The sequence below is a fragment of the Perognathus longimembris genome, chromosome 23, assembly GCF_023159225.1.
Source record: "Perognathus longimembris pacificus isolate PPM17 chromosome 23, ASM2315922v1, whole genome shotgun sequence".
Lineage (NCBI taxonomy): Eukaryota > Metazoa > Chordata > Mammalia > Rodentia > Heteromyidae > Perognathus > Perognathus longimembris.
In genome coordinates, this window is record NC_063183.1 from 31,239,041 (window position 1) to 31,259,003 (window position 19,963).

At 41.7% G+C, this 19,963-nt stretch overlaps 1 protein-coding gene across 1 annotated transcript in view; it reads left to right on the forward strand.

Annotated features, from left to right (window-relative positions):
• Positions 1-178: 178 nt before the first annotated feature.
• Ubr1 (ubiquitin protein ligase E3 component n-recognin 1) overlaps positions 179-19,963 on the forward strand; it is an 82,725-nt gene continuing 62,940 nt past the window's right edge. Inside the window, exons 1-6 of the mRNA XM_048332655.1 lie at positions 179-364; positions 11,791-12,047; positions 14,145-14,223; positions 15,923-16,033; positions 16,944-17,074; positions 19,272-19,410. Coding sequence (XP_048188612.1) covers positions 284-364; positions 11,791-12,047; positions 14,145-14,223; positions 15,923-16,033; positions 16,944-17,074; positions 19,272-19,410 — 798 coding nt within the window. The 5' untranslated portion in view covers positions 179-283. The remainder of the gene's footprint in view (positions 365-11,790; positions 12,048-14,144; positions 14,224-15,922; positions 16,034-16,943; positions 17,075-19,271; positions 19,411-19,963) is intronic.

The following is a 19,963-nucleotide window of genomic DNA, read 5'->3' on the forward strand; positions in this document are numbered from 1 at the left end:
GGGACGGAGGGACGGGGGGACAGCCGGACAGACAGCCGGACAGCCAGGCAGCCAGGCAGCCCGACGGGCCAGGGTGAACGAAAGAAACCCGCTGGAGCGCCCGCAGGGCCGTGACGCCGACTTCCGGGAAGCGAACCGGAAGTCGCTCCCGGATTCTGCGCCCAAAGCCCCGGGCTCCAGGGGCCGTCGTAAAAGTGTCGCCCCGGGTCTGTCGGGCCGGGCTACAGGTCTCGGCTCGCCTGCAGCCCGGGCTCGACAACTGCCGGCGTTCGTTTCCCTTAAGATGGCGGACGAGGAGACCGACGGCGAGGAGAGGATGGAAGTGAGCCCCGGGTGGCCCCAGACCCCTCAGCGGCTGGCCTCCGTGAGTCCCGGGCTCGGCAAGGCCCTTTTGTCCTCCGTCTCCGGGGCCTCCCCGGCGGCGGCGGCGGCGGCGGCGGACGGGGAGGAGGAGGAGGAGGAGGAGGAGGACGTGGGGCTGCTTCATCCCCGATGGCGGCTCCGGGGGGGGCGGGGAGAGCCGGGTTGCGGGTGTGGAGAGGCGGCGGGATGTGTGTGTGTGTGTGTGTGGAGGGGGGGTGGGGGGCGGTGAGGGGTGGGGGTGGTGGTGGTGGTGGTGGAAGAAGTCTTGTGGATTGATCTGGAAGGAAGCCACCAACATTTAAAAAAAGAAAAAAGTTAGCCGTCACCCGCCTTGCTGCCAGCCCAGGCAGACTGCGGGGCGCGACGGGCTGTCACGGAACCTGCGGGTCTTGACAAGCTCCCGCCCGGCCCGCGCCTGTCCTGAAGCAGGGAAGGAGAAGAATGGGGAGGGTGTGGGGAAAGGGGTTGAGCCTGGGGGGTTGCTGCGGCGAGGTGGGAGCAAGCCATTAAAAATGGTGTATTTGTTTATTTAATCAAAGACGCAGCCCTACACCACCGCCACCACCACCACCACCACCACCACCACCACCACCACCCACCCCTTGGTGACAGGACTCCGGGAGGCAGTAGCCCCGACTGGGACTGTGCCTAGGCTGGCCCCGGTGGGGAGCCAGCTGCCTGCCGGCGGGGTCGGGGTGAACCACTGGTCCAGACCGTGCTCCTCCGCTCTGGGCCGTAGGGAAACTGAGGTCTCCCGTGGTAGCATATGGAGAACCCTAAGTAAGGCCTGACCTCCGGTGGAGAACTGTGTCATCTGTCCCGCTGCTTCTCTGTAAACGTGAAGTAGGGACTCCTGGACATAAGGAGGGGATGGGGCAAAACTATCCGTTCTGGAATGTCTGCCTGGCTCTTGGAGTTGAAGAGAGAGACTTACCAGGCAGGGAATAGCGAATTTGAGTCGATAAGGCCCAGTGAAGGGGAGGAAGCTGTTGGAGGAGAAAGAAAGAAGGGGGCCCTGGAGCGATGTTAAGAAATGTTCTAGGTGCACCCTCCTACCCTCTTCCCCCAGCAAATTAATCAATCACAGCTGATGTCTGTCAGTGTGCCTTTTTAGTGGCATATGGAAAAGTGTGGGGTATACACCTCTTTGTGAAGTCTCTTTAAATATTTGGATAGTGCAACATTCAAGCATAGTTTAATTAGACAAGAGTGAGCTACAGAAATGACTCAACCATAGGGTCTCGAGAGACTGTCTGAGAAAGAAACTAGGTAGGGATGGGGTTGGGATGTGAGTTGATGCTGGAGAGGTCAGTACATGCAGTCTTCCTCCACCTCAAATAGCAGCGCAGACTCACTCAGTAGTAAAGGACTCCTTATGGTGATAAGGAATAGGAAAAGTTGAGAAGCTGCTCACACATTTTTGCAATGCTGGAAATCATGCCCAGCAGCTTGCATATGCTAGGCAAGCACTCTCTGGCTGAGCTATAGCCTTAGCCAGAAACATTTCTTTCCCTTCTAATCTCCTCCCCCCTCCCTCTCCCCCTCCTCCTCCCTCCCCTTCCCTCTCTCTCTCCCTCCTCCCCTTCCCTCTCTCTCTCCCTCCTCCCCTTCCTCCCTCCCTCCTCCCCTTCCTCTCTCCCCCTCTTCCTCCCTCCCTCCTCTCTTTCTCCCTCTCTCCCTCCCTTCCTCTCCTCTCTCCCTCTCCATGGAGATTGAGCCCAGGACTTGTGCTTTCTAGGCTGGTGCTCTACCACTTGAACCAAACCTTGAGCCCTTTTTGTTTCATTGTTTTTCCAATAGAATCATGTTTTTTTCCCACCTCATATTTGTGCTTTCTGTATAGTTGTCATGGCAGGCTCATGCAGTTGCCCCTGAGTTTTTATTGGTTAAGATGGAAGTCTCATAAACTTTTTGTCCAGGCTGCCCTGGAACCTCCCATATCTGCCTTCTAAGTAGCTAGGATTACATACAATTGGTCAAGGCTTTGTCATTGCAAAGTGCTAAGTAGATAGTGTAACGTAGCCTGAGGAACTCAATTGTCAAGTGACACAGTGGTCAAAGAATTTTAGTTCAAAATAGGGTGATGTAAGTGGCTAAGACTGTTAAACCTGTAACCATTTGTGTGTGTGTGTGTGTGTGCCTGTGCCTGATTCTTATCTACTTAACCCCAGAGATCATCCTACTCTACTGTTTTAAATTTTATTCTGCCAGTGGAGGTACTAGCTTCCAAACTTACTTTTTCTTTGCTGCTAAATAAAACATGCTCAGCTTCAGCTTTTTGTGTTTTAATGATTTATATTTTAAATCACCTGTGGAAGCCAGGGAGACCAAAATGACTAATACAGGACATTTGCAGAGGTTTAAGAAATCTTACAACTTGTGTTAGATTCATAGCCCTGATTATACTTTCTAATTTCCTTAAGTCAAACTTCCTTTTGAACCCTGGGTTATAGCATCATCATCATCATAATTACGATTAATTCCATAGGTCTGGTATGAGGCCCAAGAATTTTCATTTTCACAAGTATGCTTTGCTGATTCTAAAATCCACATGTGTATTAAATGCAGCTAGACATTTGGAAGTTATCAGTGTCACATTAATAGTTGAGTCTGTAAGAATGGATAGGTGTTTGAGGAGGAGTGAATATGTATGTGTGAATGGATCTGGAAATGGGTGCCTAGGAGATAAGAGTAATGCAGTGTCATAGGGTGTAGTTTTGAGGAGAAAGTGGTTTATTGGGTTCATCATGATGACTGAGAAAAAAATTTGGCATCCAGAGATCTTGAGGTGGTGTGCTAGACCTTCTGCTTTTCCTTTGATTCAATTTTCTTCTGTAAGTCTTAGCTCAGGAGATATTCTGTGACATGGTATTATGTAAGTTCTTTTACCTGCCTACACATTCTACCTAGGTGATTGCATACAGTTCTATGGCTTCAAATATCATCTTTGTGTAGTCCCCAGCATTATCTAGGACTTGTAAGCTCAAGAATCAAAAAATCAATTGCTGAGTTGCCATTTTCTTGGCTGATAGGTGTTTCTAATAGGGGAGGAATTTGGAAGTTACTGCAATAACCTGAAACATAGCTTGCACTTGAGGGATCACTGGAGATGCAAAGAAATGGATGAGTTTGAGAGACATTTTAGAAATATAAAGTACAGAACACTTGCTAATGTATTAGCTTTGACGTTAGATGTGAGAGGAGAGAGGGGAGGAAATAGGTAATACCCGGATCCCAGTTTTTGCCTTAGGCATTTACGGAAATGATTACATCATGTACTGAGAGAAGCAACCAGGATTGGAAGGAAGGGGAGGAAGGCAGATCAATTTTTCTTATCCTTGTCTCAGTAGACACCTCCACAGTAGCTGCTGGACTCAACTCCAGCTCTGTAATTCCAGCCACCACCTGTTATGTATTATCCTCTCTTTGTTGTTGTTGGTCCTGGGGCTTGAACTCTGGGCCTGAGCACTGTCCCTGAGCTTCTTTTGCTCATGGCTAGCACTCTATCACTTGAGCCACAGAGCCACTTCTGGCTTTTTCTGCTTATGTGCTACTGAGGAATCGAACTCAGGGCTTCATGCATGCTAGGCAAGCACTCTACCACTAAGCCACATTCTCAGCCCCAGGCCTTTGTTATTTTTCAGATAGTTTTGCAGTTTTCCCAGGCTGGCCTGATACAATTCTGCTGTTCATGCTTCCAGAATAACTAGGACGATAGGTGTGTACCACTGCACCCAGAATTTTATTGGTTGAGTTAGCATCTCATGAACTTTTTTCCTAGGCTGGCCTCAAACTGTGGCCCTCCAGGTAGGATTACATTCAGCCCATTGTTCTTTTGGTTGTTTGGTCTGTGGTAGTGCTTGAACTGAGAGGCTGGGCATTGTTCCTGGCTCTTATGCTCAAGGCTAGTGCTCTACCACTTCGGGCCACAGCACCACTTCCAGTTTTCTGGGGGTTAACTCGAGATAAGAGCCTCAAGGATTTTTCTGCCCAAGCTGGCTTTGAACCTCAATCCTCAGATCTCAGCCTCCAGAGTAGCTAGGATTACAGGTGTGAGCCACCAGTGCCCAGCTCAGCCAGTTGTTCTTAGAATATATTCTCACATCATTACAAACCCCTCTAAGTTTTACCTGGTCTGGCCCCTTATATTTCGACTTCATTTTCTTTACTGTTTCCTCATTCACTCTTAGCACATTGCTCTGTTAAACATATGTTCTATCTGAACCGTACCCCATTATTTCACTCTGAAATAATGAACAGGGATCACTATGTATGATTTAGTAAGATTGAAAGTTGCTTGGAGGATGGAAGTTGCAGATGGAGGAAGGAAGGAGGGGGTGAAGAGATATATTAGGATAGCGCTAACCTACGAATCCAGGTAAACAGGAAGGTAAAAAAAAGCCAAGATAGGAATTTTAGGGGAAACTAGGGAGGCAACTAAGCTCATGTCGTTGACCTACGTGGAATGACTAAAAGTTACTTTCAGAATAAGGAATTTTAGGGCTGGGAATATGGCCTAGTGGTAGAGAGCTCGCCTCGTATACATGAAGCCCTGGGTTTGATTCCTCAGCACCACATGTATAGAAAAGGCCAGAAGTGGCGCTGTGGCTCAAGTGGGAGAGTGCTAGCCTTGAGCAAAAAGAAGCCTGGGACAGTGCTCAGGCCCTGAGTCCACGCCCCAGGACTGGCCAAAAAAAAAAAAAAAGCATAAGGAATTTTAGAGATTGAGATCATAGGAGCACATCAGGTTTTTCTGATGGTAGACTAGGATAGATGCATCTTGTGTATTTCTTTTTTTGTTTGCTAGTCCTGGGCCTTGGACTCAGGGCCTGAGCACTGTCCCTGACTTCTCTTTGCTCAAGGCTAGCACTCTGCCACTTGAGCCACAGCGCCACTTCTGGCCATTTTCTGTATATGTGGTGCTGGGGAATCGAACCCAGGGCTTCATGTATATGAGGCAAGCACTCTTGCCACTAGGCCATATCCCCAGCCCCCATCTTGTGTATTTCTATAGCACTCATTTCATGTAGCTATTACTGTTGAATCATTACTCTCTTCCTTCTAAGCAGTAAACTCTGAGAGCATCCACTGTTTATTTTTGTAGCTATTCTCTAAAGCCCATCACATTGTTTCAAAATTTTTATTGAGCACATGAATGAATGAATGGACACTGGTGTGGATTGGAGGTAGAATAGTTTGAAGAGAAAAAAACATTATTGAGGTATAATTTATATATGATAGAATTTGTCTATTTTAAGCCTTCTGCTGGTTAAGTTTTGACTGTATTTGTGCATCAACCAGTAAATTAGGACATAGGACATTTATCTTATTCTCCAAAGTGAGGTTGTGCCCAAATCAGAATTTTTTTAAGTTTAATGTTATTATGTTTGTACAATAATCATGCAAATCAAAGAAAAAATACCCACAATCTCATGTAGGTTAGCAATCTTTAAGAGAAAACATGATGTTTTGATAGTTGACATTAAAATATTGACATACAGAAAGACTGATAAGTAAACATAGTGATGCATATTTAATTTTGTCTTTCTTTTTTTTGTTTCATCTTTTTCTTTCTGGTTCTGTTTTTGGTGAATTCAGTGTTCTTGAGCTATTTTTGCCCGAGGCTCTACCACTTGATCCACAGTTCCACTTCCTGCTTTTTGGCGTTTAAGTGGAGATAGAGCCTCATGGACTTTCCTGCCCATCTGGCTTTCACACCTATGATGTTAAGATCCCAGTCTCCTGAATAGCTGAGATTACAGGTATGAGCTATCAGCTCCTGGCTTACTAGTGCACATTTATAATCCCAGTATTTGGCAGGATCATGGGCTTGAGCCAGGTTGGGCCTACATAATGAGGTTGAAGCTACCTGTGTTTAGAAATGAGACTGGTCTCATTAAACAAGAAAAAAAAAGTAACAACAACAAAAACAAAATACGAAAGAGGGAGTAGTTGCATGCTAATTTCATCAGAGGTAGCGTCTCTTAGAAATTTGCGTTTATATATCATTTTAAGCCAGAGTACAGCTTTCTTTTGAGTTGGAACACTATGACGAAAACCTGGGTCACTTAGATGCCTTTTATTTATTGATTTATTTATTTTGGAGTCTTGGGGCTTGAACCCAGGGCTTTACACATGCTTAAACCATCATTCAACCCCTTAGGGTACACTCCCAACCTGTTTGTTATCTTTCCCATTCTGTTTTGGTCAGTTAGGAAAATTCTGATTTTCACTGCCAGATCTATAGAGGTAGATGTGAAGTTAAGTTCTAAAACCTCAAATGACAGATCCAGTCTTACTACTTGTAAGAAGCTAAGGACAGAGCAGTAACTTAGTAGAGATGAACTGGTGCTGGAAAATGACTTCTGATGTCTAACAACAAACTTTAACTTGTAAATAAAAATGTCCTTTTCTTCAGTACTGAAGAGAGAGTCAGTGTGGATGCATATGTGTGTAAATCCATGATACAAATGAACCAGTGAGGTGTCCTGTGCATTCTTTCTAAGTGCAGACTTTGATGGCTGCTGTCACTTCCTCCATTTCTCTAAAGGTGGTGTATGCTGTTCTCTGTGGAATAATTTTCTTTAAACCATTGCCTCAGATGGCTTAAGACAAAAATACTAAGACTTCTCTAGCCCCAGGGGACATACTGTGAGCTCTGTGTGTTCTATTATATTCTGAGTTAACATGTCTCCTATGAAAGAAACAATAGTTACTTGACGAGTTTGGGTTTGTAAACATTTGTAACAGATTTTTTTTGTTTTGTGTGTAGTGATACTTGGGTTTCAACTCTTGTGCTTCCTAAATATTTCCTTTCTTTCTTTCTCCCTTCCTTCCTTTCCTCTCTTCTTTCCTTCCCTTTTGTTCTTTCAAGATAGATTCATTCTGTGGTTCAGATTAACTTCAAACTTACTATTTAGCCCATTGGCCTTGAACTTTTGGATTACTAGCAAGTTCTACCATACCTGGCATACAGGTTTTTTAAGTTATGTAAATATGTGATAGTCTGAGTGTTTATTATAGAAATATCCTGTTTTAAGTAAACATTAGTGCAAGACTCTAGAAGTTACTGTCCTTCAAGTGTGCACTTGTTATCCTAAAGTGACATAGGCCCTGACCAAAACGGGGTCAACAGTTATTTTCTTGAGTATAATTCTCCTAGTAGTTTATGTAATGCTGTTCTTCAGAACCAGATCTATTTGACTTGTTTAGAGTAGTGGAACTCTTTATGGGCTGACTTTTAAAGTGCCTTTCAATCTTTTGCATTTATAGTTAAGTTAGGTTTGCCTTTTGCCATAGAAAATGTTAATTTATCCATTAACTTTCCTTAATATATATGTGTGTGTGTGTGTGTGTGTGTGTGTGTGTGTGTATGTGTATACACACATATGTTCTGCTTTGTAACCTAAAAAGGAATTTTAATCGCTTTGCCAGTATATGGTCTATGGTCTATGCAGGAAAAAGAGTATGTGAGAAATATACTCCAAAGATTAGGAAAGCAGAGTTCCTTTATCCAAAGATTTCAAAGAGAGCCTAGGAAATTGGGATGTGAGCTATGGTCAGATATGTAAAAGGAAGAGGATAGCTTAGGAGGGACAAGACACTTTTGAAAACCAAGTTCTTGGAATGGTATTTTATACCCATAATCCCAGCTACTTATAAGATAGGAAGATGGTGGTTCCAAACCAGCCCATAGTAACTGATCAAGCTGGACACAACGCACACACTTTGTGATCCCATCAAAATGGGAGGCTGTAAGTAGGAGGATTGCAGTTGGAAGCTGTCCTGGGGGAGGAGGGGGAAAGCAGGACCCTACTGAAAAATAGCCTAAAGCAAAGAGGACTGGAGGTATGGCTCAAGTGGAATAATGCTTGCTTAGTCATCACAAGGCCCTGACTTCTTAACCTCCCTAAAAACTAAAAAAGAGAAATTTTCACAGTATGTTTATATATTATCTCAAGAGGAAGGAAAAGTTACTTAAAAGTGAGGAAGAGAAGGGACAAGAAGAATAACAGAGGGGGGTAAGTAAAACTAATTATTATGTTTATAAACAGTACAAGGCTGGCAGACATTACAAAAGATAGGAAGAAAACAGGTATCTTTTTTTTTTTTGCTAGTCCTGGGGCTTGAACTCTGGGCCTGGTTACTGTTCCAGAGCTCTTCAGCTCAAGGCTAGCCCTCTACCACTTTGAGCCACTGAACCACTTCCAGTTTTCTGGTGGTTAGTTGTAGATCGAGCCTCATATCTCAGCCTCCTGAGTAGCTAGGATTATAGATGGGAGCCACCAGTGCCTGGCCTGAAAATAGTTATCTTCCTAAGCTGAGTATTACATTAGAACTAGCAAGGTGAAACTTAATTGGGATAAAAGTAAACCTTAACAATAGGCCCGTGTGTCTTCTATGATATTATCTACAGTGTTGTTTGCAAAATCATCATGTCACAAGTATAATTGCAAAAAAAGAATGTGCTCATTTAAAGCACATTAGTGCCCAGGGCAAGGAAGTCATAAATATTCCTACTTCTCTGTTCAGAGGCATACTGTAAATGTTCCTAAAGAAGATAATCAAGCCAGGCATTGGTGGCTCATGCCTATAATCCTAGCCACTCAGGAGGCTGAGATCATGGCTCAAAGCTAGCTGGGGCAGGAAACTCCATGAGACTCCTTATTTCCAATAAACTATTCAAAAAAGGTGGAAGTGGCACTGTGGCTCAAGTGGTAGAGTGCTCACCTTGAGCAAAAAAAGAAGCCCAGGGACAGCGCCCAGGCCTAGAGTACAAGCCCCAGATCCGATAAAAGAAAAGAGAGGGTAATCAGCTTGGAGAGTAGTGGAGATATCATGCCTAATTTGGCCCACTAGGGTTGGCTAAATTTCTTTAATTTCCATTTTAGCGTGGAAATGAAAATATTAATGAGGGACAAAATAGATAACTTCATGAAAGGCTTATTGGTGAAAGAACGGTGAATTCCAATGAATTATTTCAGGTAGCTTACGGTAAAAGTTACAGGAAGGTAGATTTGGGGTTAGAAGTTGGCCAGGAAGTGTTCAGATAGGCTCTTGTAGCTAATACCAGATGTCCTATGAAGGGAGTACAGTCTGAGTGTTGCTTATTTTTAAACTTTATGAGTTTGTTAAATAGAGTTGCAAAAAATATTTGTATAACCAAAGATGTTTTCTGCCTATGGAAATTTGTAGAGCCTACTGATTTTGTTGCCATTTAAAAAAAATTCAAAACAAGAGTTTCAGGGCTTCTGAAAGTCCTGTGGATGTCTGGCATTTGTCTTTAGGGAGGATGAGCTGTGGTTTGAACATAAGGAATCTGCTATTACTTAAGTTCCTGTTTCAAAGCGATGTTCCCATCCAAGCATCCTGTCCCTGGATGATCTTAGTCAGAGTTGTGAACGTGTCTTTTGGTCTCCATGGGGATATGGAAAATGTCTGGAATGCTTGGGAATTTTTATGTTGTAAGAATTTGTTTGTACAGAACAGCCAATTATGAAAGTTTTCCCTTAATTCTAAATGTTAGGAGGGAAATGTCTTTTATGGTTACTGATAGCCAAAATTATCCCTCTTGCAAATGGAAGAAGAAAACAGTGCAAACAACCAAACATTTTTTTTCTTTTTCCAGTCCTTGAATTTAGGGCTTGAGCACTGTACCTGAGCTTCTTTTGCTCAAGGCTAGCCTCTAGCCACAGCCCCAGTTCCGGCTTTTTCTGTTTATATGGTGCTGAGGACTCAAACCCAGGGCTTCATGCATATTAGGCAAGCACTCTACTGCTAAGCCACATTCCCAGCCCCAAACAAAAATTTTAAGAGTCAAACCTGTAAGAGTCACTAGTAATAGTTACTTAATGATTATTGTATTTGTGTACCCAGTCAAATATATATTGTTTAATTTCTTTTTCACCTGGGAAAAAAAAGAGAAACTTTTATTGAAATGTACTATAATAATAGGGAAGCAAATTTATGAAAGAATCTAAATTGTACTATATCTCCTGTAATAATACTATAAACAAAGCTATGGAAGGGTTTATGCCAATATTTGCTTTGGTCTCTTCCTGCAAGATTCACATAACATTTCATGGTTGCTAAGGACTTGTACTGTGTGTATGTGGTAGGCCTGTGGCAATTCAGAGACTTGACTTGAACTTGAAAGTTGCATTCCTTGAAGCTTCTCTGTCCCTGAAGAAGCTAGATATGCACTTTTAAAAATAATCAGGGGCTGGGAAGGTGGCCTAGTGGTAGAGTGCTTGCCTAGCATGCATGAAGCCCTGGGTTCAATTCCTCAGCGATATATAAAACAGGAAAGGCTGGAAGTGGCGCTGTGGCTCAAGAGGTAGAGTGCTAGCCTTGAGCAAAAAAGAAGCTCAGGGACAGTGCTCAGGCCCTGAGTCTAAGCCCCAGGACTGGCCAATAAAAAATAAATAACAAACAAACAAACACAGTGCTCCAGGTCCCGGGGTTCAATCCCCAACAGCACTCACATACATATACTCACATACACAGTAAAAACAAAACAAAACAAAAACAACCAGCAACCACAAAAAAAATAAATAAAGGTGACCAATGATATTAGGCAGTGTTTGGGGTATATAATGAATAGCTTCTTCATTAAGTGCTGTCTTGGAATTAACTAGGGAGAGAAATCTTCTTGGGCCTATCAGTGAAGCATTCTCTAATGTGGGCCACGGGCTGGCCTCGTGTGTAGAGGGTAACAGGATAGAGAGCTGGTGGTGAGACTCACAGAGAGGGCCCTTGGAGACAACAGTACTCGAGACATTCTGTCCAAGTTGACCAGAAGGATGGAGCAGTGTTTTAAAATTTCTGTTCTTCATGCTAAGGCATATGATGGCACAGAGGCAACTTAAGAATATTTAATACTATTTAAGAGGCTAGGCAGTTTTTACTTACAAGGCTTCATTTGGAGGAAATGATTACAGAGAAGGCAAAGCTTTTTTTTTAACTGCTACTGTGAAATTGAACAAATCAGAAAGGATAAATTTAAAAGCCTCATTTATACGTGGCTAAGTATGATAAGCACTGAACTCTAGGAGTTAGGATACCTAGTTGTTTTGGTTTTGATTTGTGTTTTTGTGGTGCTGGAGTTAGAATCCAATACCTCATACATACTAGCTTGCACTCTTATTTCCAAGCTACATCCCCAGCAAAATCTGTGGAAATTCTGACCTTTTTTTTTTTTTTTTAAAAAATAACACTGTGTTAAACCTAACTTTTTCAACTTGATATTTTGTGGCATTCTGATTATACAGAATGGCACGTTCTACTATAATGAACTTACTTTGCTTTTATATTGGTGAAAAGTAAAGTATGTTGCTGATCCCCTTGAAGGTACGGAATTATACCATTACGTGTGGCTTTAGATGTTATGAAGGAACTTGCCTTAATTGCTTTCTTCCTTTCTTTCAGTGGTGGGATCAGCAAGTTGATTTTTATACTGCTTTCTTGCATCATTTGGCACAATTGGTGCCAGAAATTTATTTTGCTGAGATGGATCCAGACTTGGAAAAGCAAGAGGAGAATGTACAAATGTCAATATTCACTCCACTAGAATGGTACTTATTTGGTGAAGATCCAGATATTTGCTTAGAGAAATTAAAGCATAGTGGTGCCTTCCAACTCTGTGGGAAGGTTTTCAAAAGTGGAGAGACAACATATTCTTGTAGGTAAGTATTAAGACATTTATGGGATTGGGTATAATTACAATCCTGGAATTTTTATGGAGTAGCTTTCTTTCTCTATTAATACTTATAATAGATTTCATCCTACTTAGTTATTAATATTATATCTTACACTTAAAGTATGTTTTTGCTGGAACAGCTTGGTTTTGAATATATGACTTTCAGTTAATCTTTCATTTTTCCTTACTATTCTCCAGAAGTATTTAATGACAGATTTTGGTTTTGTGTATAACACAGTCAGCACAATATTATATGCGACCTCTGGAGCCAGGTGCCCGTGGCTCACATCTATAGTCCTATCTACCCAGGAGGCTGAGATCTGAGGAGCCCAATTTGGAGCCAGCTGGAACAGACAAATCAGAGAGACTCTTATCTGACCCCAAGTAATGATCTACTCTGCTAAAAACGTCAGCAGTGTAGAGCTTGAGAGGACTTGCTGGAAGTAGATTAGTAGGTCAGACATATTTTACAGGATATTATTAGGAGTCTTTATGTCCTGGTAGACTTTTAATTTTTTTTTGTTGTTTATTTTGTTCGTGCTAGGGACTGGACTAGTGCTAGCCAGACTGGAGCTATAGCTCAAGAGAGCATGCCTGCCGTGAGTGAAAGAGCTGACTGACATTACCCACAGCCTAAAATTGTTAGACAGGCATTCTTTATCCCGGACTTCCACCTCCTCCCCCAAAACTGCATTTTTAAGACTTCTTAGTTTCATTTCTCTACACTTAAAGATTTTATTTTATTTATTTATTTATTTTTGGGCCAGTCCTGGGCCTTGGACTCAGGGCCTGAGCACTGTCCCTGGCTTCTTCCCGCTCAAGGCTAGCACTCTGCCACTTGAGCCACAGCGCCGCTTCTGGCCGTTTTCTGTATATGTGGTGCTGGGGAATCGAACCTAGGGCCTCGTGTATCCGAGGCAGGCACTCTTGCCACTAGGCTATATCCCCAGCCCTAAAGATTTTATTTTAAAATACAATGTTAACATTGAAATGTATTGTACTTAAAACTGATTTGTTGAATTGAAATCCCTTTCTATAACTACATAAAGATTTTATTTTATTTTTATTTTTGGTCAGTCCTGGGGCTTGGACTCAGGGCCTGAGCACTGTCCCTGGCTTCTTTTTGCTCAAGGCTAGCACTCTGCCACTTGAGCTACAGCACCACTTCTGGCCATTTTCTGTATATGTGGTGCTGGGGAATCGAACCCAGGGCCTCATGTATATGAGGCAGGCACTCTTGCCACTAGGCCATATCCCCAACCCCAAGATTTTATTTTTTTAATTAAAGAATTTAGTCCTCTACTTTGCACTAATTTCTATTGTTTTTAGTGTTTCTCTGGAAATATTAAATAAAATGTATGAGTTACACCAAGCACAATAGTAAGTGTTTGGGACACATTAAAGGGTAAAATAAAAATCGCTTCTCCTTCAGTACTTACATTCCAGTGCATTTTGTCTTTCCCCAACAATGTATGACCACTGTTTGTGAACTATACTTATAGATGTCAATAGTGTCAAGTGATGGCTAATAATGGAAAAATGATCATTTTTGTGAAATTAATTTTGAGTTGTAACTTAACAGGTTAAAGCCAGGTGAAAGGTCAGCATTATAAGGATAAACTAAACAAAGTGAACTTCCGCACAGCCACACTCAATGTGGCTGAAATTATGTAACCATTTCATCTGTGTTCAAAACATTAGGGTAATGTGGTTCTTGTTGGTGGTAGTGGTCATGAGGCTTGAGCTCTGGGATAGGTGCTGTTCTTGAGCTCTTTCACTCAAGGCTAGCACTCTACCACTTTGAGCCCCAGTGCCACTTGCGGTTTTTGGGTGGTTAATCGGAGATAAGAGTCTCATGGACTTTCTTGCCCAGGTTGACTTTGGACCATGATCCTCCTATCACAGCCTCCTCAGTAGCTAGGATTACAGGCATGAGCCACCAGCAATGGTCTAGGATAATGTTTTTTTGTTGCATTTCCATACTTTGTATTCTATATAGGAAGCTCATTCACATTATAGTCATACCTTAAGCATCAGCAGGAGTCATCCAGGTTTTTAGAATCTAATTTTCAATCTTTTTCAGGGACTGTGCAATTGATCCAACCTGTGTACTGTGTATGGACTGCTTCCAGAATAGTGTTCATAAAAATCATCGATACAAGGTATGAAAGTAGATCCATTAAAAATAAGGGGAATAGCAGGAATCCTATAGCCATCCAATCCAAATTCTTGACTGATACTTGAATCCCTGCTATAGTTTTGATATGTGGATTGTAAACCTCCACTTAAACATACCATGTAGCCAGCGCTAGTGGCTCGCACTCAAAATTCTAACTACTTGGGAAATTTGAGGATAACAGTTCAAAGCCAGCCCTAGCAGAAAAGTCATGGAGAGTCTATCTCCAATTAACCAGCAAAAAGCTGGACTGGAGATGTAGCTCAAGAGAGCATGCCTGCCATGAGTGAGAAAGCTGACCAAAAGTGTGACCGTTACTGATGGAGAAAGACGAAGGTAATAGAAGCTTTCTAAAATACAAGTATGGCTAGTGAACAATTCAGATGAGAAGTTACCTCCAGGCCATATAAGAAAATGGGGCTGGTCACACTGGGGGCTTCAACAGTATCAAATACTCTCTCAGGATGGGTGCTCATTACATTGTTACACTTTGCAACTTCCCTCTATATTGCGCATATTCTTTTGAATAATAACAAACATTTCATAGATTAAAAAAAAGGAACCATTGAAATTTGGAGGAAAAATTGGAAGAAATAAAAGCTCTGTGTTCCTTTAGAGAAGGGTGGGATGATAGGAGTAATTCAGAGGGAAGACTCAAGATGAGGATCATGACATAACTTGATTGAATAGAACCAAAGTTCTGGCAGAGTGCATTTTAACTAGAATCTTCTTATTTATTTTAATTTTTGTTGGTTGTGAGGCTTAAACTCACTGCCTGGGCGCTGTCATTGAGCTTTTTTGCCCAAAGCTAGTGCTCTACCAGTTTGAGCCACTGTTCTACTTTCAGTTTTCTGGTGGCTAATTGACGGTGACAGAGTCTCAAGAACTTTGCTGCTTGAGCTGACTTCAAACCATTTTTTTCAGGTCTCAGCCTCTTGAAAAGCTAGGACTACAGGCATGAGCCATCAGGACCTGGCCCACACATATCTCATCAAGTCTTAGATACCTTGTATTTCCTGTGTCTGTCATAGTTTTTAGGGCATAGATGTTTTCAGTAAACATTTTTTTTTTTTTTTGCCAGTCCTGGGGCTTGAACTCTAGGCTTAAGCACTGTTCCTGGCTTCTTTTTGATCAAGACTAGCTCTCTACCACTTGAACCACATAATAAAGATTGGTCAGAATATATAAAAAATTGTTTACAATGTCACTTCTGGGTGTTCTTCTTGAATTGCTATGCCAATTTATATTCTCATTAGAAGAATGTGGGGATGTTCCTTTTATTTAATTTATTTAGTGATAGTGCTGGGATTTGAACTCAGAGCCTCAAGCTTGCTTGGCTTTGCTTCCTAGGACTTGAAAGCATGTCTTCAACTCTGCTTTTTGCTGGTGATGGAGTTTCTTGGAATTTTTGCCCTGGCTGGCTTCAAATCACCATCTTCTAGATCTCAACCCTCCCAAATAACTAGTATTACAGATTATATATGTTTTAGGTAACCAAATGAAATGCTTTTTATTACATCTGGTTTCTATTACGTTGAAGAAATTGTTTCTTCATTGATATGAGAGTTCATAAAAATACAATTAAGGTTGGTTTATTAGTGAGAATTTATTATTTGAGCCATCTCTATCATTCTTTCTTTATAATGTATTTTGCTATTATAACAAGACCATTTTTCATTTGTCAGATGCATACTTCTACTGGAGGAGGGTTTTGTGACTGTGGAGACACAGAGGCGTGGAAAACTGGCCCTTTTTGCTTAAGTCATGAGCCTGGAAGAGCAAATATTACAAAAGAGGTAAGAATGCTTAAGCTTACTGAAACTAGATAAGATTAAACTGTTAAAAATTATTTTAAGAATCCCAGTTTTATTCCAATATTTAATTGTGAGTAAACTTCCTTCCTGCTCCAAAGAAGAGCTGATAAATTCTCTAACAAGGGAATGAATTCATAAAAAAATCAATTCAGGATACTTGTTAAGCAATCAAATTAATAAAATAATATACTATTCTTACTTCTTGATGAGTAAAAATATGTATAAGCCTGAAACAACAAAGGGAGGCAATTATTAATCTATAAGAATAGAATGTAATGGATTAAAAAATACTAAAAGTAACTGCTTTTATAAGTAAGTATATGAATATATAAAGTAGGTTAAATTGGTATCTTCTACTTGCAGAAAACTTGAGGCAGCACCACCACTTGGCAAAGCGATTATTTTAAACAGTTAAGATTGTCTTCATTCATACAGTGAGACCAAAGGAGGATATTCTTAGGGGAGGATCATAAAGGCTCAGTAGCTATGGGCATATGATCACATAAAATGATGTGTATCACAATGAACTTCAAGAAATAGATGAGGGCTTTTTGTTATTTTCCTTCCCCCCCCCCCTTTGTCACTATTTTTTATTTCTGTACCTTTTGCCTTATATGTAAGTTTATCTGTTTGGGGCAGGGAAAGTGGGAGCACAGAAATGGTAGGAAAAAGGGTGAACAAATGCAGCCACTGCTCACCAGACACTATGTTTAAAATGGACGATACAACTTGTGGAGGAGCAGGGTTGGGAGAGAGAAACTGAGGGAAGAGGTGACACTGTTCAGAAAGAAATGTCCTCACTCATTACCTGACTTAGGTAATTTTAAAAAAGACTGTCTTCCCCATCTATTTGTCTATAATTTTGGTTAGTATGTTTCTGCTTTCTCCACAGAATCTGCGTTGTCCATTGAATGAAGAGGTGATTGCTCAAGCCAGGAAAATATTCCCTTCAGTGATAAAATACATTGTAGAAATGACTATATGGGAAGAAGAAAAAGAACTGCCTGCTGAGCTGCAGATAAGGTGGGGAGAATGGGCAAAAGGGATCGACTATCTATGTTGCAAAATAAGTGTTGGTTAGATATTTTTGTTGTTACTTATTGCTTATTATTATGAAAAATATTGTGGAGATTATCTTGGGAATTTATGTGTATACACACACACACACATACTTTTTTTTTTTTTTGTCAGTCGAAGGGTTTTAAACACAGGGCCAGGGCGTTGTCCTGGAGCTCTCTTGCTCAGGCTAGGGCTCTACCACTTTGAGCCACAGCTCCACTTTGGTTTTCTGGTGGTTAATTGGAGATAAGAGTCTCATGAGGACTTTTCTGCCCAGGCTGAACCCATTTTTGTGTCCATGATCTGATCCTCAGATCTCAGCCTCCTGAGTAGCTGGGATTAGAGGGATGAGCCACAGGCACCTGGCTTTGGGACTTTTTGAATTTTTTGCCAGTCCTGGGGCTTGGACTCAGGGCCTGAGCACTGTCCTTGACATTCTTTTTGTTCAAGGTTAGCACTCTGCCACTTGAGCCACAGCGCCACATCTGGCTTTTTCTGTTTATGTGGTGCTGAGGAATCGAACCCAGGGCTTTGTACATGCTAGGCAAGCACTCTACCACCAAGCCACATTCCCACCCTGGAACTGTTTTTTTTGTTGTTGTTGTTTTTTGCCAGTCCTGGGGCTTTGAACTCAGGGCCTGAACACAGACTGTCCCTGGCTTCTTTTTGCTCAAGGCTAGCCCTCTACCACTTGAGCCACAGCACCACTTCTGGCTTTTTGTGTATATGTGGTGCTGAGGAATCGAACCCAGTGCTTCATGTATATGAGGCGAGCACTTTACCACTAGGCCATATTCTCAGCCCCCTGGGACTATTTTTTTGAAAGTCAGTTTACATGAAAAACTTGAGGAAAAACTAGGAAAAGGTAATAGAAATATTTTTAGAAATTTTGTATTGGTAAACTTAATCTGAGCCATCTGCTTGCCCAAAACAGAACTCTTACTTGAATGTCATTGTGTAAGCAGGTAATACTGATCTCTCAGTCCTTGGGTCTGAGGTCTGTTCTTTCACTGTTTATTGGCATTATACCATTAAGAAGTGTCAACCCCTCTGAGACTGTTTCCTATACTCTAGAAGGCCTGAGAAAATATCTGTAAAAGTAAGGAGATAACAGAAAAGTCATATGTATGTAAAGCCCACGGCAGCTATTTTCACTCCTGAATTGTGTTCTTTTTAGTGGCAGAAAAGGCATTGTCCTCCCAATAGGATTAAGAGGTTAAGTGACCTGAGTAAAGTCCTGCAGCTTAACTGGGAGAGTTGCTATTTACATACACCGAAAACAAAACTTAAGCGTTTTGTAACACCAGTATCACCTCAGTAGAAAAGGAACTCAAACATAAACACAATGAAATTCATCAGAATCTAAATTTTAATAAAATCTGATACAAGGTCATTGCCTGCTTGAAGGTTATGACCCTGAGGCTGGTCTCCCTTTGTCAAAATGGAAGATAAGCAAAAGTTAGGAGTGGTATTTATGACACATTACTATTGAAATGAGACTTCTGAAAGTAATAAAAATTGGAGAGATAAAAACATGGAAAAAATGTGGGCGCCGGTGGCTCATGCCTGTAATCCAAGCTACTCAGGAGGCTGAGATCTGAGGATTGTGGTTCAAAGCCAGCCCAGGCAGGAAAGTCCACGAGACTCTTATCTCCAATTAACCACCAGAAAACTGGAAGTGGCACTGTCGCTCAAGTGGTAGAGCCATAGCCTTGAGCTGTAGAGCTCAGGTCAGGGACAGTGCCCAGGCCCAGTGTTCAAGCCCCACAACTGACCAAAAAAAAAAGAAAAAAATGGACAAAGTAATATTATTTTTATTGGTGTTTATGTTTTGGTTTTATTTATTTTTTTGAAGGCTGGCTCTCAGTGTGTTGCCCAAGCTAGTCTCAGTCTTCTGAGCTCAAGTGATCCTTCCTCTTCAGCCTCCCTAGTAGCTAGAACTAGAGGCATGTACCACCATGCCTGGATAGGATCTTTTAAAATTCCTTGATACTCTACCACTTAAAAATCATTTAGTATGTCAGTATTATAATGTTACAGTGTTTCTCACATGTTCTGCTTTAATACAAATGTCATATGCTACTTTTGTATATTTTTAACACTTTCCTTTATTTGTTGCAATAGTTAAATATGTATCTTTTTCTTATTAAAAAAAAAACAGGGAGAAAAATGAAAGATACTATTGTGTCCTTTTCAATGATGAGCATCACTCCTATGACCATGTCATTTACAGTCTACAAAGAGCTCTGGACTGTGAACTTGCAGAGGCCCAGTTGCACACCACTGCCATAGACAAAGAGGTTTGTGGTTTCTGTTTGGGTTATGCTGCTGTCTTCTATCTGCTTCTTGCCATGTGCCTTGGCATTGTGTTTGTATAGCTGTCCTTTCCATTTATTCCTTATGTCTTGAGTAAACTGGTTAGAATTTATTTATTTACTTACATATTTATTTATTTAATCAGTTGTGGGGGCTTGAACTCAAGCCTGAGCACTGTCCCTGGTTTCCTTTTTGCTCAAGGCTAACACTCTGCCACTTGAGCCACAGCGCCACTTCTGGCTTTTTCCATATATGTGGTGCTGATAGAATTGAACCCAGGGCTTTATGTATACAAGGCAAGCACTCTGCCACTAGGCCATATTCCCAGCCCCCCTGAGCTTTTTTGCTTAAGGATAGAGCCACAACTTTTGATTCTGGCCTTTTGGATGCTTAATTGGAGATAAGAATCTCACAGACTTTCCTGCTCAGGCTGGCTTTGAACCATGATCCTCAGATTTCAGCCTTCTGAGTAGCTAGGATTACAGGTGTGAGCCAGCGGCACTGGCCTGTGTGACTGTTTAAAAGTTTGATTCTCAC